The following is a 23837-nucleotide window of genomic DNA, read 5'->3' as shown; positions in this document are numbered from 1 at the left end:
CACCTGTCTCTGTGTGTGTGAAGGTAAGGCTAAGCTAATGAAATCTCTAGAAGATCAAAGGTTAATCCACTTCTTTATGGGTCTCAATGATGCTTATGCTCAAGCTAGGAGTGTTATTATCGTGATGAATCCTTTGCCAACAATGGATGCTGCTTATTCCTTGCTATTGCAAGATGAAAATCAAAGAGAGGCTAGTGTTACTGCATTCAGCACCCCAGCTGATTCTGCCTCATTTATGGCTTCTGGGAAAATAAGGGGAAATTACAGACCTATTAATCAACTTAACAAGGGAGGAAACAATTTTCAATTGAATGGAAATGGTGGTGCTAAACCTACAAGAGGGGGAGGTAACCAGAGGTTCAAACAGAGAAGAGCAAAGTACAATCCTAATGTTTCTTGTACCTATTGTAAGAAGGTAGGACATGTACATGATGACTGCTTTAGGCTTCATGGTTTCCCTGAAGATTTTGAATTCATCAAGTCAAAAGAGTATGGACACAATATCAGAGGGAATGCTGCTATAGGAAATGAAGAAACTGAGGACATGAACTTCACACCTGCTATTCAACCAACCCAATTCACCCCTAACCAGGGAAATCAATTTAGCAAGGAGCAGTGTAGTGAGATAGTCCAGCAGGTGCTAAAAGAAATGAAGCTCAGTCACTCCAATTCATCAGGTTCAGCTCTCAATGCCAGTGCCATGGCTGGTACTATTCTAAAATACTCAGGTTCATGCTTTGCAGTATATAACACTAGCACCTGGATCATTGATTCAGGGGCATCAGAACATATGTGTTTCAATCCTAACTCTTTCCTAACCCTTAAACCCCTGCCTGCACCACTGAATATAAGTTTGCCCAATTCTTTTAGAATTTCTGTTACACATATAGGGAGTGTCTCTGTTCTTCCTAATCTCACCTTAAATAATGTCTTGCTTGTCCCAGAATTTAAATACAACTTGTTGTCTGTTCATAGATTGTGTGTACAACTGCAATGTGATCTTTTATTCACTCTTACTGGATGTGTGTTACAGGACCTTTCCCTGAGGAAGGAACAAGTTTTTGGTGAAGTGGGGGATGGACTCTATCTACTCAAGCCTACTAAATTAGAGCCAAGCCAAGTCAAGGAATTCTTTTCTATTCAAAAAGGAAGAAATTCCATAGTTCCTAGGCAAATAGTTTCAATTTCAAAAGGAGTACACTCCAAAACTGTCCCTAGTTCTACTTTAGTTTCCAATTCAGAATGTAATACTACTTCTGTTTGTATGTTTGCAAATGTTATTCCTAATGTAAGCTTATGGCACATCAGACTAGGGCACCTACCCTTTTCAGTAATGAGAAATTTAAATTTCATTCAGTTTCCTTCTTGTTCAGATTATGTGTGTTCTATATATCCTCAAGCTAGACAAAGTAGACTACCTTTCCCATTGAGTTTCATCAAAACACATAGAGTATTTGAATTGATCTACATTGACACTTGGGGTCCCTTTAACCATAGTGGATGACTATAGCGGGGGGACATGGACTTTTCTTCTAAAAACTAAATCTAATGCATTTCCAGTTCTTAAGGATTTCTTATCAATGGTGGAGAGACAATTTGAAGTAAAGGTTAAGAGGATAAGATCAGATAATGCCTTAGAGCTTGGGAAAGGATCACAAGAGGCTTCTTATCTTAATTCAACAGGGATTATTCATGAGACATCTTGTGTTGCTACCCCTCAACAAAATGGGATTGTTGAGAGGAAGCATAGACATCTTTTGGAAGTGGCAAGAGGACTATTCTTCCAGTCTAAAGTTCCTATTCAACACTGGGGTGAGTGCATACTCACTGCCACTCACATCATTAACAGGTTACCTACTAAGGTCTTGAAGAACAAATCACCATATCAAGTTCTTTTCAGAAAATCACCATCCTACAACAACTTTAGGTGTTTTGGGTGTCTATGTTTTGTTTCCAGTCTAACACAATCCAGAGACAAATTCCAACCTAGAGCTAAAACCTGTGTTTTCTTGGGATATTCTCAAACTCAAAAAGGGTATAAGGTTCTGGACATGGAGACTAGAAAAGTGTTTGTTTCTAGAGATGTGAAGTTTCATGTGTCACACCCCAATTCCACTAGGGTGTGATGGGCACCCGACCCCATATCCGGAGCCGAACGAACCCACAGACCTTTAGGACATACAAAATCTTATTAGGCTTTTAAATCAAATAAAATAAAATACACAATAAACTCTCAAAATATTCTTGTCCGATGTTTCCAAATCAAACAGAATCTATGATCATACAGAATTTAACGCATAATACAGAATGACATATCGGCTGATGAAGCCGCATACACAACTGACATACTATACCCACGACTCTGTCTGCAAAGTCTCTACATCAATCCAGAAGAATCAAACATACAAACTCTTACTCGGCAGCACTCCAGGAACAAATGGAGCTTGCCAATTATGCTGGAACATCCTCTACAATAACTTCACATCATCTGGGTGTACCTACGCGGCATGAAACGCAGCCCCCGAAGAAAGGGGGTCAGTACGGAATATGTACTGAGTATGTAAAGCATGAGACACAATAAACAGAATCATAATCTGAGCAGGGAGTACAGAAAAATAAGTGCAATAACCGGAATATCAAAATGCGTACTCACAAAACACAGGTAATGCATGTCAGAACATATGGCATATCCGGCCCCATTATGGGACACAGTGGATAAAAACGTGGTCGCCACCCCGTCACTGGCGCCACAACACAGCATAACTCCAGAGTAGGGAATAGCTCCGTAACATATCATATCATATCAGAATATGCACATATCAAACATATCAGATGGCCATATCATATCATATCATCATATATCATAATATATGTACATGGCACAACAGACTTCACAACCCATGTACATGTATACCTGCCCCCTCACATCGAGGCACGACGAACAATGCAGTGGAATACGCGTGATAACATATCCTGGCCCGGGCTCAGTGAAGGAAGCATTGAGGCATCCACGAGTAGAGTAGTGAGAAACTAAATGCAATATAAAACATAATACATTTACAAAGACTCGATAGGACATATCGAATGACAAATCGTAATAATGAAATCGGACGATAATCATAGTAGGCGTATTTCGGATGTCATAGTGAGTTACGTAGAAATAATCTTTCTGGGATCGTTTCCATGTTCCAAAATAGTTTATAAGACTCAATGGAATATTTAAAACAATTTTCGTTTAGTAGTTAAAAGAATAGTTAAAACGTTTCCTTTAAGATCGCTCGAAAATAAGACAATAATACAATAGGAGATAAATCGGGAATAGTGGGCCCACCTCGGGTCAACTGAGGTGGCGTACAAAATTTACGTACGTTACACTTCATGACGTCACTTGTGAGAGTTTTAAAGTAGTCGGGTTCTATTTGCACAAGTTCTAGGTGTTTAGGCAATTCTTCCAACTATTCATAAAATATTTAATTCAATTCTACTGAATGAAAAAGGGGCAAATTTAAGCGCGGATTCCTAAGAGTAGAGTCGTCCCCGAGGCTCATATCCAAACCTATTACACCTAAGACATGCCAAGAGAAGGAAAGGTAAAGCTTTACATACCTATCGTAGATCAACCGTAACCAAGCATGCTTCGTCGCCCCTTTAGCCTATTTAATATGAGAGTAACACTATTGTTAATAAACTACGACTTCCCAAACTTATAAATTTACGGCCAATCACTTATGGGAATCACTTCTTAGTTCATACTTCTTGATTAGTATTTTGATTAGTTAAGAACTTAACGGAAATCGGACATCATTTCCTCTATATAACTCGCCTAACCCAAACTTCCAATTAATCTCCGATTATCACAACAATACCAACAACAACGTAATCGCAACAACACAATTATAAACTCAAAACAGCCCAACATACAATTGTATACCAACGCTTCTATACATTTCATCATCGTATGTACATAGTACAATAGCAACAACAATAACCCAACCAGATCCCCACCATTAATTTGCATTCATATAATATCATACATACTATCTCAAAATATCCCAACAACTAAAACAATCTAAATTCAAATTCCAACCTCCGATTCTTAGGTTACTAATTTAACAAACAAACCAATACTTAAATATACTTAAATACATGTAGAAGAGGAAAATATTACCTCAACAACTCAGAAATACTCTTCACCGAGCATGCTCCAACTTGAAAAAAAAAAAAAAAAACTCTATACCAACAAGAAGAAGAAGGAAGGGTAATTGACGTTACAAGTTTGTGGATCCTGGTCCATATGGTATAGGAACCTTTAAAGAGTATTTTAGTATATATGCTGTACATATGCACTAGCTAAAGATTAGCAACATAGTTAGAGAAAGAAATGTACTTTCTACTTTTGTAATATATATATATATATATATATATATATATATATATATATATATATATATATATATATATGTGTGTGTGTGTTGCATGCTGATACATATTATTCCAGCAAATGATTTTTTTAGAATTTGCTATTCTATTCAAAGTGTCCTTTACACACTGCCTTATCAAAAATTGGGCCCATCCCTTTATTTTATCCAGCAAATGTGAAATGCAGTACATAATGCATATCACTTAATGTTCTCCCTTCTTGGTGACATGTGGCAAGGTGATGCCACCACTATCATGTGTAGAGATAAATAAACTTACACTTGATGCCACTTGTTGCACACGTCACCCACATGGGTTGGTTCACCGAACTTATCCATTGATTTTAATTTAATACTTATTTATCACTACAAATTTTTATTTAATCAATTACACACATAATTAATTTTTTGATCACAATTTACTTAAATAAAAATCATTTTTAATACACTTCATATACTTATTGTCATGATCGCGTGACATAGCACTAGTCCATAAACTTTTTGGTACACACAAAGTATATATCCTATCAATTGGGAAAAGAATGGTTACGGCTAACGTGTTGGATTTTTGGGAAAGAAAGAAGTTGTTGTTATTTTGATATAGGTGGAACACACACATACGTGTAAATATATCTAGTAAGTACTTAGCTGATACTTTATAATTTGCTAATGTATATGTCTACTATGGGAGCACTATCATGTGAATCCACATGGAAAAGTCAATGTAATTAACGATTCTATTCCTATCTCAAGGAACAATTATTAGAGTATAAAAAAAAAACATCACGTTTGCCTAATAAAATCAACTGAGGTGGCGTACAAAATTTACGTACGTTACACTTCATGACGTCACTTGTGAGAGTTTTAAAGTAGTCGGGTTCTATTTGCACAAGTTCTAGGTGTTTAGGCAATTCTTCCAACTATTCATAAAATATTTAATTCAATTCTACTTAATGAAAAAGGGGCAAATTTAAGTGCGGATTCCTAAGAGTAGAGTCGTCCCCGAGGCTCATATCCAAACCTATTACACCTAAGACATGCCAAGAGAAGGAAAGGTAAAGCTTTACATACCTGTCGTAGATCAACCGTAACCAAGCATGCTTCGTCGCCCCTTTAGCCTATTTAATATGAGAGTAACACTATTGTTAATAAACTACGACTTCCCAAACTTATAAATTTACGGCCAATCACTTATGGGAATCACTTCTTAGTTCATACTTCTTGATTAGTATTTTGATTAGTTAAGAACTTAACGGAAATCGGACATCATTTCCTCTATATAACTCGCCTAACCCAAACTTCCAATTAATCTCCGATTATCACAACAATACCAACAACAACGTAATCGCAACAACACAATTATAAACTCAAAACAGCCCAACATACAATTGTATACCAACGCTTCTATACACTTCATCATCGTATGTACATAGTACAATAGCAACAACAATAACCCAACCAGATCCCCACCATTAATTTGCATTCATATAATATCATACATACTATCTCAAAATAGCCCAACAACTAAAACAATCTAAATTCAAATTCCAACCTCCGATTCTTAGGTTACTAATTTAACAAACAAACCAAGACTTAAATATACTTAAATACATGTAGAAGAGGAAAATATTACCTCAACAACTCAGAAATACTCTTCACCGAGCATGCTCTAACTTGAAAAAAAAAAAAAAACTCTATACCAACAAGAAGAAGAAGGAAGGGTAATTGACGTTACAAGTTTGTGGATCCTGGTCCATATGGTATAGGAACCTTTAAAGAGTATTTTAGTATATATGTTGTACATATGCACTAGCTAAAGATTAGCAACATAGTTAGAGAAAGAAATGTACTTTCTACTTTTGTAATATATATATATATATATGTGTGTGTGTGTTGCACGCTGATACATATTATTCCAACAAATGATTTTTTTAGAATTTGCTATTCTATTCAAAGTGTCCTTTACACACTGCCTTATCAAAAATTGGGCCCATCCCTTTATTTTATCCAGCAAATGTGAAATGCAGTACATAATGCATATCACTTAATGTTCTCCCTTCTTGGTGACATGTGGCAAGGTGATGCCACCACTATCATATGTATAGATAAATAAACTTACACTTGATGCCACTTGTTGCACACGTCACCCACATGGGTTGGTTCACCAAACTTATCCATTGATTTTAATTTAATACTTATTTCTCACTACAAATTTTTATTTAATCAATTACACATATAATTAATTTTTTGATCACAATTTACTTAAATAAAAATCATTTTTAATACACTTCATATACTTATTGTCATGATCGCGTGACATAGCACTAGTCCATAAACTTTTTGGTACACACAAAGTATATATCCTATCAATTGGGAAAAGAATGGTGACTGCTAACGTGTTGGATTTTTGGGAAAGAAAGAAGTTGTTGTTATTTTGATATTGGTGGAACACACACATACGTGTAAATATATCTAGTAAGTACTTAGCTGATACTTTATAATTTGCTAATGTATATGTCTACTATGGGAGCACTATCATGTGAATCCACATGGAAAAGTCAAGGTAATTAACGATTCTATTCCTATCTCAAGGAACAATTATTAGAGTATAAAAAAAAAACATCACGTTTGCCTAATAAAATCAACACATACGGTAATGTTTCACTAAAACATCTACGAAATATATATATATATATATATATATATATATATATATATTATCAAATTCTTACAATTTTTCCAACCTAATATCAAGCGTACAGATTTTTGTACTACAAGTTCTCAAAACGGTAAAAAGATAACTTTCTTTTCTTGGGAAAGGTAATTCATATCTTTTATGATAAATAAAATCCCTTTTATAAATTTCGTCATATCACGTGTATAATTTAAAGCATATCTGGAAGTAGTAGTAGTAGTGACCCGAAATCATACTTATCAATTCTTTATTAAAGGTTTACTCAAGAAGGTATATATCAAGGCAATGTACAATGGGATCGTATTTCAATTCCCTAAGCCAAAAATACGGGATGTAACATCCTCCCCCTCTTAGAAACATTCGTCCTCGAATGTTAAATGAAGACTAATGCTCGTATCCAATTCTAATGCTTACTAATATCACTCAACCCTTCACAATTCCTAAAGTCATTTTCAATACTTATCTTTTTTTATAAGCTTCAACTTCCCTTAACCAATTAATGCTTTCAGTTATATTGATTTCTATAAGGGACACATTACTCCCTTTCCTCAAACACATATAATCATGCTTCTTTCTCTTCCTTGTTTCATTCTTTGCTCGTTTAAGCTAACTTTTTTTTTATACTGACTCACCTCTCGAATGACTCCTTGCTTATCATTTCTTCCCCTCTTATGTCTCTTCTCGTAATCTTATCACATTATTCGAATCACATTAATCTTAGTTCACCAACCTTACTTCTAATCCCCGAGAGAATTTAATTTAACCCTCGACTCATTTCTATATCTTCGAGTAATTTCAACCTAACTCTCAAACTTATTCTGAACCCATCTCATAACTCTCCTTTCAGCCGATTTACAACTATTTTTAACCTTTCATTCTCCAGTTTACACTTGTGCATCTTACTTATCATAGCACACATATATATACTGATCACAATTAATTTTTAACCAAATTTTGGCAGAACCTCCTCTGTAATTTGTACTACCCACCTGTACACAGCTAACCAACAAGCCTCACAGGGCAACAATCAAAATATATCAACATGCCTCACAGGGCCACAATCATATTACAACACCCTATACATACCTGTACAAATGCTCTTCACAAATGGCATTCTCAATTCGATAAGAATCATACCTTTCTTACTGCAATCCTTAACCCGTGACACTTACCTCACGCAACAATCATTAATCATTAGAGAACTTACCTTTCTTATGAAAAATTCTAATTTTGAAATAATAGCTACACTTTACAATCACTTAATCAAAAATCAAATCTTAAAGTTAGTGGCAAGGATTTAAGGTCTATAACACAGCTCTATAGCACAATCTATGATCTGAATGAAGGGAAACCATCCTAGATGCCCTGTAGCCTCCTGTTCATAAGTGTGGTCGACAACACACCCATGAACAAGACTCTACCTGACACGACTTTGCAGACAACCCCTAGAACGAACTGCTCTGATACCACTTTGTCACACCCCAATTCCACTAGGGTGTGATGGGCACCCGACCCCATATCCGGAGCCGAACGAACCCACATACCTTTAGGACATACAAAATCTTATTAGGCTTTTAAATCAAATAAAATAAAATACACAATAAACTCTCAAAATATTCTTGTCCGATGTTTTCCAAATCAAACAGAATCTATGATCATACAGAATTTAACGCATAATACAGAATGACATATCGGCTGATGAAGCCGCATACACAACTGACATACTATACCCACGACTCTGTCTGCAAAGTCTCTACATCAATCCAGAAGAATCAAACATACAAACTCTTACTCGGCAGCACTCCAGGAACAAATGGAGCTTGCCAATTATGCTGGAACATCCTCTACAATAACTTCACATTATCTGGGTGTACCTACGCGGCATGAAACGCAGCCCCCGAAGAAAGGGGGTCAGTACGGAATATGTACTGAGTATGTAAAGCATGAGACACAATAAACAGAATCATAATCTGAGCAGAGAGTACAGAAAAATAAGTGCAATAACCGGAATATCAAAATGCGTACTCACAAAACACAGGTAATGCATGTCAGAACATATGGCATATCCGGCCCCATTATGGGACACGGTGGATAAAAACGTGGTCGCCACTCCGTCACTGGCGCCACAACACAGCATAACTCTAGAGTAGGGAATAGCTCCGTAACATATCATATCATATCAGAATATGCACATATCAAACATATCAGATGGACATATCATATCATATCATCATATATCATAATATATGTACATGGCACAACAGACTCCACAACCCATGTACATGTATACCTGCCCCCTCACATCGAGGCACGACGAACAATGCAGTGGAATACGCGTGATAACATATCCTGGCCCGGGCTCAGTGAAGGAAGCATTGAGGCATCCACGAGTGGAGTAGTGAGAAACTAAATGCAATATAAAACATAATACATTTACAAAGACTCGATAGGACATATCGAATGACAAATCGTAATAATGAAATCGGACGATAATCATAGTAGGCGTATTTCGGATGTCATAGTGAGTTACGTAGAAATAATCTTTCTGGGATCGTTTCCATGTTCCAAAATAGTTTATAAGACTCAATGGAATATTTAAAACAATTTTCGTTTAGTAGTTAAAAGAATAGTTAAAACGTTTCCTTTAAGATCGCTCGAAAATAAGACAATAATACAATAGGAGATAAATCGGGAATAGTGGGCCCACCTCGGGTCAACTGAGGTGGCGTACAAAATTTACGTACGTTACACTTCATGACGTCACTTGTGAGAGTTTTAAAGTAGTCGGGTTCTATTTGCACAAGTTCTAGGTGTTTAGGCAATTCTTCCAACTATTCATAAAATATTTAATTCAATTCTACTGAATGAAAAAGGGGCAAATTTAAGCGCGGATTCCTAAGAGTAGAGTCGTCCCCGAGGCTCATATCCAAACCTATTACACCTAAGACATGCCAAGAGAAGGAAAGGTAAAGCTTTACATACCTGTCGTAGATCAACCGTAACCAAGCATGCTTCGTCGCCCCTTTAGCCTATTTAATATGAGAGTAACACTATTGTTAATAAACTACGACTTCCCAAACTTATAAATTTACGGCCAATCACTTATGGGAATCACTTCTTAGTTCATACTTCTTGATTAGTATTTTGATTAGTTAAGAACTTAACGGAAATCGGACATCATTTCCTCTATATAACTCGCCTAACCCAAACTTCCAATTAATCTCCGATTATCACAACAATACCAACAACAACGTAATCGCAACAACACAATTATAAACTCAAAACAGCCCAACATACAATTGTATACCAACGCTTCTATACACTTCATCATCGTATGTACATAGTACAATAGCAACAACAATAACCCAACCAGATCCCCACCATTAATTTGCATTCATATAATATCATACATACTATCTCAAAATATCCCAACAACTAAAATAATCTAAATTCAAATTCCAACCTCCGATTCTTAGGTTACTAATTTAACAAACAAACCAAGACTTAAATATACTTAAATACATGTAGAAGAGGAAAATATTACCTCAACAACTCAAAAATACTCTTCACCGAGCATGCTCTAACTTGAAAAAAAAAAAAAACTCTATACCAACAAGAAGAAGAAGGAAGGGTAATTGACGTTATAAGTTTGTGGATCCTGTTCCATATGGTATAGGAACCTTTAAAGAGTATTTTAGTATATATGTTGTACATATGCACTAGCTAAAGATTAGCAACATAGTTAGAGAAAGAAATGTACTTTCTACTTTTGTAATATATATATATATATATATATGTGTGTGTTGCACGCTGATACATATTATTCCAACAAATGATTTTTTTAGAATTTGCTATTCTATTCAAAGTGTCCTTTACACACAGCCTTATCAAAAATTGGGCCCATCCCTTTATTTTATCCAGCAAATGTGAAATGCAGTACATAATGCATATCACTTAATGTTCTCCCTTCTTGGTGACATGTGGCAAGGTGATGCCACCACTATCATGTGTAGAGATAAATAAACTTACACTTGATGCCACTTGTTGCACACGTCACCCACATGGGTTGGTTCACCGAACTTATCCATTGATTTTAATTTAATACTTATTTCTCACTACAAATTTTTATTTAATCAATTACACACATAATTAATTTTTTGATCACAATTTACTTAAATAAAAATCATTTTTAATACACTTCATATACTTATTGTCATGATCGCGTGACATAGCACTAGTCCATAAACTTTTTGGTACACACAAAGTATATATCCTATCAATTGGGAAAAGAATGGTGACTGCTAACGTGTTGGATTTTTGGGAAAGAAAGAAGTTGTTGTTATTTTGATATTGGTGGAACACACACATACGTGTAAATATATCTAGTAAGTACTTAGCTGATACTTTATAATTTGCTAATGTATATGTCTACTATGGGAGCACTATCATGTGAATCCACATGGAAAAGTCAAGGTAATTAACGATTCTATTCCTATCTCAAGGAACAATTATTAGAGTATAAAAAAAAACATCACGTTTGCCTAATAAAATCAACACATACGATAATGTTTCACTAAAACATCTACGAAATATATATATATATATATATATATATATATATATATATATATATATATATATATATATATAATCAAATTCTTACAATTTTTCCAACCTAATATCAAGCGTACAAATTTTTGTACTACAAGTTCTCAAAACGGTAAAAAGATAACTTTCTTTTCTTGGGAAAGGTAATTCATATCTTTTATGATAAATAAAATCCCTTTTATAAATTTCCTCATATCACGTGTATAATTTAAAGCATATCTGGAAGTAGTAGTAGTAGTGACCCGAAATCATACTTATCAATTCTTTACTAAAGGTTTACTCAAGAAGGTATATATCAAGGCAATGTACAATGGGATCGTATTTCAATTCCCTAAGCCAAAAATACGGGATGTAACATCATGAAGAACACTACCCTTTTGCCAAAATCCCTAATTCAGATCCTACCTTTTTTCCACCACTTGACCTTGCTACTGAACCTGCTCAACCTATCTCTATCTCTACACCTTCTCAACTAGCTGACACACCTCCTCCCTCACCCAGACACTCACCTAACAGTCCCAGATTTCACTCAGGTTCACCATCTACTTCTCACTTATCTCCTCATAATGTACCCTCTGTTTCCCCTAATAATATTATTCCTAACCTTCAACAAACCAATGCAGAAATCCTTCTTATTCCCACTAGACAATGAACCAGAATTAAACAGACACCAGCTTACCTTCAAGACTTCGTATGCAACAGCATCCACTTAACTGATGTTACCAGCTCTTGCTTCATTCATCCCACAACACCAACTCTTTTCTCCTTTGCATCTCTATCACTCTCCAACCAGGCTCTTCTCCAATCCTTTTCACAAATTTCAGAGCCTACTAGTTATGCTGAGGCAAGCAAACACCCAGGTTGGATCAAGGCCACGGAAGCTGAAATTCAAGCCCTACAAGAGAACAACACATGGTCAGTAATGGAGTTACCTGCGGGGAAGAAACCTTTGCCATGTAAATGGGTATTTAAAGTCAAACATAAATCAGATGGATCCATAGAGAGACTAAAAGCCAGGCTGGTCGTAAGGGGGGATATTCAACAAGAGGGAATAGACTTTACTGAAACCTTTTCACCAGTGGTCAAAATGACCACTATTCGATGTCTACTCATGGTTGCTATAAAGAAGGGATGGAAAGTCTCCCAACTTGATGTCAATAATGCCTTTTTACATGGCGAATTACAAGAGGAGGTCTTTGTGAGGTTCCCAGCAGGGCTGGAACCTCCTTCACCAAGGCATGTTTGTCTCCTAAAGAAATCCTTGTATGGTCTTAAGAAAGCATCTAGACAGTGGTATGCCAGGCTTGCGGGAGCTTTGAGTTTCAAAGGATACACTAGTTCGTTAAATGACTACTCCTTGTTTTTCAAGACTACTGGTGATCTAATTTCCATTATCGCAATCTATGTGGATGACATTTTAATCACAGGTGATGCTGTTTCATAAATTCTCGATGTCACTAACTTTCTTAATACAGAATTCAAAGTCAAAATGTTGGGTGATATAAACTATTTTTTGGGCATGGAAATAATCAGGGAAGACTCAGGTTTCATCATAAGTCAAAGGCAATTTACTATGGACCTTCTTAAGGAATTTGACTGCACTGGATCAAGTGTGTCCTCACCTCTTGACCCTTATATGAAATTGCAAGCTGATGATGAGCCTTTGTTGGATAACCCCACTGAGTATAGGCATTTAGTTGGCAAATTGAACTACTTGACTAATACTAGACCTGATCTATCCTATGCAGTTTTATGTCTTAGTCAATACATGCAAAGGCCTTGTCTTTCACATTTCTCAGCTGCTCAGAGGGTCCTTCGTTATCTTAGGGAAGATCCAGGCCAAGGTATTCTTTTATCTTCTACACCCTCTTTTGATCTACTAGCCTTTTGCGATGCAGACTGGGCTGCTTGCAAGGATAGTAGAAGATCAGTAAGTGGGTTTTTCATTACACTAGGTGGTGCTCCTATTTCGTGGAAATCAAAGAAACAGATGTCCATTTCCCTATCCTCTGCCGAAGCAGAGTATAGATCGATGAGACGAGTTACAACGGAGCTTACCTGGTTAGTGTGACTTCTAGATGATCTCTCCACTCCTCCTTCACTTCCAATTCCCCTTCATTCAGATAGCCAGGCCGCCATCCATATCGCTCGCAATCCCGTCTTCCACGAACGCACGAAACACGATGACTTGGATTGTCATTTCGTGCGTCAACAGTTTCTCTCAGGCCTGATTTCACTCCATTTTGTTCCTTCTCACCATCAGCTGGCAGATCTGTTTACCAAGCCTCTCTCTAGGGCTTCTCATCATGAAATAATGGACAAGTTGGGTGTTATGCCCCTTCCCCCCAACTTGAGGAGGGATGTTGGCAAGAAGCCATCTCCGATCGCCATTGATGAAATTGATGAAGCTAAGAAGCCGAGAAAGAGGAGATGAAGTGCGGACTAGACGAGGCTTCATTATTGCTTTGTTCAAATGGATATAATCGAACAATGGGCTGATGCATTTGTTATGGACTCTACTATTTATTTTGGGCCAATGATTCAACACAGCCCAATTTCCATGACACCAGCCCAACACCAAACAATACCTGAAAATGTCATTTTCAGCATTGTACAAGGAATATTCTAGGATGTGTATGTGTACAAAAAGTTTGTTACACAAAATATGTAATTGCATTTTAGTCCATAGATTGTTTAGATATTACTAGTTTTCTATTTGCTATTTCTTGTAGAAGAATCCTCAGCTACTTGTATATATATGAGGCATTGATCAATAAAATATACACAGAAAAATTCCCAAAATCTCATACATTTCATCTTGATTTTCTAACATTAATTTTGTTAGCATCCTTTTTTTTCGGGTTTATCTTCATAATTCTTAATTTCATAATCCATTGATTGGTGTGCGTTAAATGTAACCTTGAAACTCCATTTTTAATTCTAACCTCGCCGTTTTATTTAACCATTAGAGACAGAGGGACAAACGAAAGCCCATACATCTGATACAAAAACAATCCTTCAGATTTTATTGTTGGGTTCTCTTCCTACTTCGTTTCTTCTATTTATTTTTTCCTTTCGGTGCTTTTTTCTGGAACATATTGAGTAGCTAATGACACCAAATGATTTTACATCTAGGCATTAGGCATTGTCTTACCAGCATCAACTAATGTTAGGCTCATCTAAATCTTGTTCAACTACCCTGCATCCTTTGTTGTCCTCCGCAGCCTATATTTTCTCCATGTCTTGTAAGAAACATAGCTACCTATCAAACAAAAGTCAAAGCTAAAACCTTAAGTCGGCTCAAAAGGTAGTACGGTACTGACACTATTCTTTTAATACCTGAAGTACCAATTAGGAAAAGATGAAATCAATAAGCAAACAATCACACTTTAATTTCAAATCCATAATCACAGTTATATCTATAAATCTCTATTTCATCAATTTGTCTGTAGTCCCTTGTGAGATTAATGGACAAGAGATGTTCTACTCTTTGAAGAGTGAAGATTTAGAAATAGCAAAAAAATTTATTACAGAAATCTTATTAATAAATTCTTTCTATGCTTGATTCACAAAACCTCACTTACTTCCAGTTTTAAGCTTCTTTTTATCATCACTTTAGTTTTCGATGTTTTTTCTTGAGTTTCCTTTCATTTCTTTTCCCATTCTTCCTCTTTTCTCTCGGTTCTCAGGTGAGCTCTTATTCCCCTATCTACTTCCATTCCTGAGCAGCTTTTATGTCCATATTTCTCATTTCTCTGTTTGGTTCTTCTCTTTTTTGGTGTTTCTATTAGACTTTTTTGTGACTTCACTATTTAAGAGCCGGTAAATTGACAGATACTAAGAAAATAGGTTGCAAATGGTTTTCCGTGTGTTTCTTTTCACTTTCCTCTGTTTTTTCAAACATGCACAACAAGTTCTCAGCAATTCCTTATAGTATTGGCGATATGAGCCCCAGTGAATTTATGCCTTATCTAATCATATGGTGCATTGCGCTGCCTGTGCCCCAATTTTGTTTCAAAAATAAGATTCGGAGTCTGATTTTGATGTCGCCACTACTACTGCTACCAACTCTCTTGCTCTAATTACTTCACGTGGGTATAAGCTTTTTCCAATTATTTATTCTTTCTTGAGACGTAATCATTTTGCAACCACATCCTTTTTTTTTTAAAATGGGGCCTATCTGTTAACATCTTCTCTGTATCATTTTATAGCTTCAAAATCAATCAATTGTTGTGTCATCTTGAAAGAATGACAAACGGCAGTTTGTTGGTAACTTCATTTCAGTTTCAATGGAACTTCGACCCCAGTTTTTCTTGCATCTCCAACTATTCAGTTCATTCAATTGGTAATTCTGTTTCTTTGTCACTCTATTCTAAGTAAAACACTTTAACTATAATAACCATCCAACCTTATTTAAGACAGATCTTTGGCTGCAATTCTTCTTTCTTTCAGTTGTTTCATCACTTCTCAACCTTAGTGACAAACTTATTCTTTGCTTCACTGTTAGCTTGTCTTTTTGTTAGGAGGATGGTTGCTTGACTTTGATTGTTAAAGTTTGTCTTTGTGGTTTTTGTTGCTATTTCTAATTTTGTTTGTTTGATGAAAGATGGATTTCCTTTAGAACAGCTGCTAAGTGAGCTTAAAGGTTGAATCATGGATGAAATTTGGATTCTTTGCTTCTGATGATTGCTTGACTTTGATTGTTAAATTTAATGTCTTTGTGGTTTTTGACCTTTCTGTGGTTATCTCTGATTTTGTTTGTTTGAGGAAAGATGGGAATATCAGTAAGCAATTCTTGATTTTAGTGATTTAAATTATGATTTTGATTGAAATAATACCATCTGCTGAGTGAGTTGAAGGTTCAAACTTGGATGAAATTTTTGGATTATCTGCTTCAACTATTGGTTGATTCTTTTTTGTTGAGTGGATGATTGCTTCAATATATTATTACAGTTTATGTCTTTGTGGTTTGTGATGTTTTTGTGGCCATATCGATTTTGTTTGTTTGAGGAAAGGTGGGAACAGTGAGTGAATTCTTGATTTTTGTTGAGTTTTTACTAATTAATAGTAATACTATCTACTGTGAGCCTTGTTATGAATAATGATTTTGACTGTTTGCTTCGTACATGAGGTTAATTTGGTAGTCTCTGTATGCTGAGTTATTTCAATTGTTTGGTTTGTGTTGATTGGATAATCATTATCAGTTTGATGTAAGTATTTGTTTACTTGTGGGTTGGATGTTTTTTTGGATAGTTTTGGTGATTGTTTTTGGTTTGAACTTTTATTTGTAGATTTATCGGGATACTGTACAAGTTTTTCTTCTCTTTTCCACAGCTGACAACAACTGGTTGAATCCAGATTGTATCCACTTACACCAAGAACATCAAAAATTTCACAACTTTTCTCTTTTAAGCAAACTTGGCAATGTAATAATATAACTTTGTTCCGCACAATATGAAGCATATTATGTTATGAGTAATATTTAACTTGATGGTATTGATTCCCTTTTTTTTAGTTAAAACTCCTACAAAACGAATAAGGAAATACCTTACAAAAGTCAAACTACTTTTATATAACAACATTCGCCCGTGCTTTGCAAGGGCTCGAGCCATCTAGTATATATATAAGTACAACTTATGTGAATAAATGTTGTTGTTTTTCGACATGTTTGACTTGTGGATTCTATCACCTTTTAAATCTGATAATCGTTTAAATAGATTTAAGGAAGAAAGAAGTAAAGCAAATAGGAGGATGGTGGAGTGGGGGTTGTTGAGAGGAAGAACACAAAGGAGTCAATGAGACATGATTGATGTTGGAGATAGAGGATCCTGCCTTGATTTTCGGACGTTTGATATTGATGAAAAATAAATCAACTTTGAAGTGGAACATTTTCCGATTCGTTAATTGTCACGTAGTTATATATAAGAGATAAGGATTAAAAACACATCTTAACTATCACTTATTTTTTTAGTTTCATACCTAAACTATGAGAAGGTTGAGAAAACTACTTAAACTATCACTATCTAGTTTGCAAAACACACCTCAAATTATTTTTGAATGGCATGTGATCTACACTCTTCATTTTATATAAAAATATTGCTAAGTGTTGTCCTTGTGGATAAATAATGTCACAATGGCACCTACATGAAATTAAAAAAAAAAAAAAAAAAAACTATTTGCTTTAAAAAACAAACTGAAAAATAATATTTGTAAAAAAATATCAAAAATTATAGAAAATAAAAAAAATAGTTTAAAAAATGGAAAAGTTATTTTTTTAAAAAGAAAAAAAATGGAAAACAGGTTATTTAGTTTTCACATTTAAAAAAAAAAATCAACATTTCCATTTTTTAAATCTTTTTTTTTTTTTTTTTCTGATTTTCTAATTTTTTTGATATTTGTTTACAAAAAAAATTATTTATTTTAAAAATTCAGATTTTTTTTAAAAGGCTGATTTTAGAAAAAAACATAATGCAGTTTTTTTTTTTTTAAAATATATACATTTTTTTTATGAAAAAATATTATTTAGTAATTTTCATGTAGGTGCCACCATAACATTACTTATGCCATGTGGACAATTTTTTAAAGAAAAAATCAGTTTCACTTGCCTTTTAAAAAGTGAGTTCACACATTTAGTTTAGATGTGTTTTGCAAACTAGATAATGATAGTTTAAGTAGTTTTCTCAACCTTATGATAGTTTAGGTATGAAACTCAAAAGAAAGTGATAGTGAGGGTGTGTTTTTTAGCCTTATCTCTATATATAATGATTATTTATTTTAACTAATGTATTTCTGTTTATAATATCACACATATTTATAGGTCGGTGTCTAAGGTGTGAAAGACTGAAAGCTATCAAATAGGCAAAGATAAGAAGTAATTAGGATCAAAGATAATTTAGGTGTACAAAAGGTATCTAGTTCAGAAGGATCCAAAATATTATGCCAATTAAATGTTCAATAAAACGTTACTATTGTTAATTTTTCAAAGTTTGTGCTAGTTAGGTTAATTTGTTTAACTTGTATTTCAACTAGGTTAAAAATTCCTTGAACCACACTTATAGTTTATAGCACATATCAGCAGATTATCATATTATTCGCGTAAATTATGGCATTCAACTAATTATGCAATATTAAAAATACTCATATATGTTCTTAACTACAAAACTTATTCATGTTCATCTTAAAAAAAACGTGGTACTGTATTTTAGCCTACAACATATTCAACGGGGCCCTCATGAGCAACAGTTTCTACCCTAGAACCCTAGAAAACAAAATACGGGCATTTCCACGTGACTACATCAAATCAGAATCACAATACACGTGTTATTTCAATTTTTCATGGACTTCTAAAAAGTAAAATAAAATATATCGGTCTCCAATTGCAAGTTGATCAAAAAGCGTCATGACATAGTGGAGCATCCATTATATTGAGGGCTATAAATAGATGAATCGACCTTGCTAAAAATCAATAGTATTCCATCATAACTCTTAAAATTTATCAAAAATGAAGAGTGGAATAATGTCACCAGGTGGTTCATCCAAGCTGCTCCAGCCTCCAATTTATGGTAAACTCGTAACAATTCTGAGCATCGATGGAGGTGGCATTAGGGGAATTATTCCTGCAACTGTTCTTGAGTACCTTGAATCTCAACTCCAGGTGATGAGCTTAAAACCTTTCTACCCCTACTTATTTACATTTTATATCATTAGCGTAGCTTAACCTGTTATATTAGATTACTTAGCTTATTAATTATTTTTCGAGTAACTAATTAAGTCTGATTATTAAAAAAAGTTATATATAATTATCCTTTTGAGTGATATGATTGTGTAAAATAATTTTTACACCGTCAAAGTTAATAAAGTTAAAGACATATAACTTAGCGCTCTTATAGCCTGTTAATTTGGCCAAGCTTCTGATAGCTAAAAGTGCTTATTTTAGACAGTTGGTTTGTTTGGTCAAGCTTTTTGAAAGAAAAAGTGCTTAGCAGGTAGCAAAAGCTGGAAAAATAGTTTTTCCTCTAAAATCACTTTTGAAACCTCGGTCAAAAACAAGTTGTAGCTTAATGTTGCTCAAAAGTATTTTTCAGATTAATTAGTCAAACAAACTGTTATTCTCTAAAAAAACATATAATCGTTATTAATCACTTATTATTGGTGTTTAACTATGGTAGTTATCATTTACTTACTTGATAATGTAAATTTATTTTTGCTCTGCCACTATAAAGAAATTAAGTATATGAACAACCATTTATTTGTGTAATTAGCAAGTACGTAATACATTATGCTAAGTACTTTGAACTTACATTTAACTAGTTTAAATATGGATGAATAGGAATTGGATGGTGAGGATGCGAGACTTGCAGATTACTTCGACATAATTGCAGGAACGAGCACTGGTGGTCTTGTCACGGCTATGCTAACAGCTCCAAACAAAGAAAAACGGCCTCTATTTGCTGCTAAAGACATAAAGCCTTTCTATCTTGAGCATGGCCCTAAAATATTCCCACAAAACAAATTGTAATTTTTCTAATTGATTTTTTCATGTGTAATTCTTGTCAAAGCTCTAATATTATCTTAGGACTGATACTGTCTTTCTTTTCATCATAGGATGATTATGAAGATGTTGAAACCAATAATAGGTCCAAGGTATGACGGGAAGTATCTTCACCAAGTCATACAAGAGAAACTAGGAGAGACTCGTATGCATGAGACATTGACTAATGTGGTTATTCCAACTTTTGATATCAAGAATATGCAACCTACAATTTTCTCCACTTATGAGGTCCCTTTCTCCATAAATTTATTTGTTTTTATTAGGGGTGTCAAATTTAACACATGAAAATATTAGTCGGTCATTTTGGATATTGTAATAAATTAGCATGCTTAAAAGTTTGGTTCAATTCGGATTGCATATTTAGTCCAAATTGATCAGGGAAAAGATGTTATCAAAATATAAAATAAAATAAATGGTTTTTTATGATTGATAATTTGATATAGTAATGATAACTAAAAAAGGAATATTTTTGTTGGTTTGATTTGGTACTGAGGTAAATTATAAAATAACAAATAAATGAATGGAAAATTTTGAATTGAGCGAGTCAGTTTACTCATTTCAGCCATTCTGACTTTTTCATCTTGACTCAAGCAAACATTAGCTAATTTATGACTCAACCTCTTTTAACAAGTTCATCTTAACTCAATAAAGCATATTAATCAGGCTGTCATTGAATCTGATATTAATTTGACTCGTCTAACCTGTCCGACAGGCTAGAGAAAATCTATTAATGGATGCTAAGCTTTCAGATGTATGCATCAGTTCATCTGCTGCTCCAACATATCTTCCTGCACATCATTTCCGGACCCAAGACAAAGATGAAAACTTTCACGAGTTCAATCTTGTTGATGGTGGAGTCGCAGCTAACAATCCAGTATGTATAACTATTTAACTTATTTTCTAGTTTCTATCTTTTTTCCCCTCTTTTCTTTTTTCTTACATGAGAGATTTAATTGTTGTTAATTTCACGTATAGTTACTGAAAAGAGGGTAAATTAAATAGTTATACGTACAAAACTAAGTGTTTGTATACTCGAATTCATAGTCAAATTAAGTGTGTTGACCCTTATACCTCGAACCCCTCAGATAGATTGCGACAAAAGGAGTATAACAATAAAGTTACTAAACATTTTACACACTATAGCGACAAGATTTATCCATCAAGGTGACTCTATTCACATAGATTGCAATAGGGTATATGTTTAGTTACTTTCTTGGGACACAAGATAACGTTATGAGTTTATTATTGTATTGGTAAAGATTAATAACTTTAATAATAAAAAAAAATTGTAATAAAGTACTGACAATATACTTAGAATTACTCAAAGTTTTTATGGTACTGTCTGAAATTTATATAACTTGGTTGCTTTTTTTGCAGGCCCTTGTTGCTACAAATCAAGTGACCAAACAAATAATGACTGGAAATCCAGATTATTTCCCAATCAAACCCAATGATTGTTCAAGATTTTTGGTGATCTCTATAGGCACTGGCTCAGCAAAAGTGGAACAAAAATATAATGCTAAAATTGCATCCAAATGGGGTATCTTGGGATGGCTCCTTAATGGAGGTTCAACTCCAATTCTGGATGTTTTTAGTAATGCCAGTGGTGATATGGTTGATTTGCATATTTCAGTTGTTTTCCAAGCTCTTCATTCTGAGGAAAATTATCTACGTATTCAGGTATTGATTAAACTAAAAATAGCCGACAAATTGTATAATATATCTACAACAGTGTATAATCAATGTTATATGTACCGGTTAAGAAAAGTAAAATATGAATCCGACCGACTTTTTATGTAAAGTAGTCATAATTATTTTCGTGCTTGTCTTGCTTTGTTCTTACAAATGGAAATTTGGTGAATATACTTTTAATACTACATCTAGCCCTAAATATTGATCGTTTTAATAAAATGAAATTATTTCTAAATATTTGACATTTATAGTCAATTAGTGCTCTTTTTATTCTTCTTTCAATCTCCGCTTATTGTCTCAATTAGGCGAGCATTTAACCATTAAGAATATACTCTTACCATTTAGGCTATAAATGTCTATTTCTAACGGGTGTGCAAAATCCTTAAAAGCGGAGTAGTACATTCTAAAGATGTTTAGTAGATGCTTGTATTTCAAAATTAGGAAAGTTATAGGTGTTGTAACAGGTGGCGGAGCCATACGTATTCAAGGCGTGTCAATTAGCATCTCCTCGTCGGAAAATTACACTACATAACTATGTATATTCTTTTTATATATGTATACTAGATTCGTGAGAAAATTACACTTAGTAACTAGGTATTTTTTTTTAACGTAGATATACCACACATTGGTTCTCCTTGGCTTCTTTGTGGATTTACTCCTTCATATTTTGATACCCCTTCGTGAAAATTCCAACTCTGCTGCTGATTTCATTCTGACTTTATTAATTGTGTTGCTCAACAATGCTAGGATGACACGTTAAGTGGAACAGACGCCTCTGTTGACATAACAACCGAAGAGAACATGGCCAAATTGGTTGAAAGAGGAGAAACTTTATTGAAAAAACTAGTTTCAAGGGTAAATTTGAAGACAGGTCTACTTGAAGAATGCAAAAATGCTGGCACAAACGGAGAAACTTTGAAATGGTAATTATTCAACTTTCTTGTGAATAAATGTGTGTGTGTGTATAGTAATATCAATACCAAGATTAATCGGTATATATGCGGTGTTGATTAATTATAGAACTGATATTTTTTGTCAGGTTTGCGAAGTTGCTTTCTGAAGAAAAAAGATTCAGGCACTCCAAATCACCTGCTCCAAACAATTTGTAGAGGTGGAATCAGGATCTAAAACTTATGAGTTCTGGATTTATAGTCATTTTGAGTTGCTAGATTTTAAATTAATATTTTTATAAATATTAAATAAATTTCTTAAAATAAATACATGATTTAAATTAAAATTAATGGATTCTACCAAATCCGTTTCCTACAATCTAGCTATGACGTCGATCATTTGTTCATGGCAGCTGTAATTCCATTTATATATTCTAGCTTTTGATTGCTGGACTAGTGTGATTGTATTAAAATAGTGTTTTATTGAAATATGTAAAATTATTTTTACCGTGCTTAGTTATACAATTTGTAAGGGCATATGTAGACTAGTTGGTCACCGGGGGCGGATGCAATTATGTAGCTGTTGATTCATCTGAACTAGTACTTTCGGTGAGGAATATAAATCTATGGTGTAAAAATTTATTAAAGATATAATAATAGGAGGTCTGAACTCATAATTTAAAAAATACAATATATTAATACTAAAACTCTTAAAAGTTGAAGTCATAGGCCTTAAGTTCTGGATCCACCTATATTGTGTTATTTATGCTTTAAATACAATAATGCGGCCCTAAAGATATGATATGATGGAAGAAACTCAGGAATGATATCCTGCTAAACAATTGTAATTAGTCTTAAGTACTCTAAACTAATATTGATTCTATTACTAGCATTTTTGTTATCATAACAAAGTGGTGTGAAGTTAATGGAATGAATCGGATTAAAGTGATTTAAAAGTAAATAGACAAATTAAAAATGATTAT

The 23837-nt window shown here is 34.2% G+C and overlaps 2 protein-coding genes and 1 long non-coding RNA gene across 3 annotated transcripts; all 3 read left to right on the top strand.

Moving 5' to 3' along the window:
- The first annotated feature begins 13294 nt into the window (after positions 1-13294).
- On the top strand, positions 13295-14155 carry LOC132629112 (secreted RxLR effector protein 161-like). Its single transcript, XM_060344849.1, has 2 exons — positions 13295-13782; positions 14017-14155. The coding sequence occupies exons 1-2, from the start codon at positions 13295-13297 to the stop codon at positions 14153-14155; spliced, it is 627 nt and encodes a 208-aa protein (XP_060200832.1).
- A 112-nt stretch (positions 14156-14267) lies between these two features.
- On the top strand, positions 14268-17174 carry LOC132627889 (uncharacterized). The gene is made up of 2 exons (XR_009577991.1): positions 14268-16066; positions 17013-17174. It is a non-coding gene; the product is annotated as an uncharacterized LOC132627889 (long non-coding RNA).
- A 2005-nt stretch (positions 17175-19179) lies between these two features.
- Positions 19180-23370, top strand: LOC132627888 (patatin-like protein 2). Its single transcript, XM_060343502.1, has 7 exons — positions 19180-19375; positions 20051-20235; positions 20326-20500; positions 20985-21146; positions 21650-21952; positions 22712-22887; positions 23004-23370. Exons 1-7 carry the CDS (start codon positions 19223-19225, stop codon positions 23071-23073), a joined length of 1224 nt encoding a protein of 407 aa, XP_060199485.1. The 5' UTR covers positions 19180-19222; the 3' UTR covers positions 23074-23370.
- The last annotated feature ends 467 nt before the right edge of the window (positions 23371-23837 follow it).

This window comes from Lycium barbarum, chromosome 2, assembly GCF_019175385.1.
Source record: "Lycium barbarum isolate Lr01 chromosome 2, ASM1917538v2, whole genome shotgun sequence".
NCBI classification, from domain to species: domain Eukaryota; kingdom Viridiplantae; phylum Streptophyta; class Magnoliopsida; order Solanales; family Solanaceae; genus Lycium; species Lycium barbarum.
Note: the sequence above shows the minus strand (reverse complement) of the source record. Positions and strands in the feature narration are given on the sequence as shown.

Excerpts from the sequence above, each read along its gene's own strand:
- LOC132629112 (XM_060344849.1), top strand. The coding sequence starts at position 13,295 with ATGGACCTTCTTAAGGAATTTGACTGCACTGGATCAAGTGTGTCCTCA. Across the intron at positions 13,783-14,016 it reads GTTACAACGGAGCTTACCTG|GGCTTCTCATCATGAAATAA; the intron begins GTTAGTGTGACT and ends GCCTCTCTCTAG.
- LOC132627888 (XM_060343502.1), top strand. The coding sequence starts at position 19,223 with ATGAAGAGTGGAATAATGTCACCAGGTGGTTCATCCAAGCTGCTCCAG. Across the intron at positions 20,236-20,325 it reads ATATTCCCACAAAACAAATT|GATGATTATGAAGATGTTGA; the intron begins GTAATTTTTCTA and ends TTTTCATCATAG. Across the intron at positions 21,953-22,711 it reads AAAATTATCTACGTATTCAG|GATGACACGTTAAGTGGAAC; the intron begins GTATTGATTAAA and ends CAACAATGCTAG.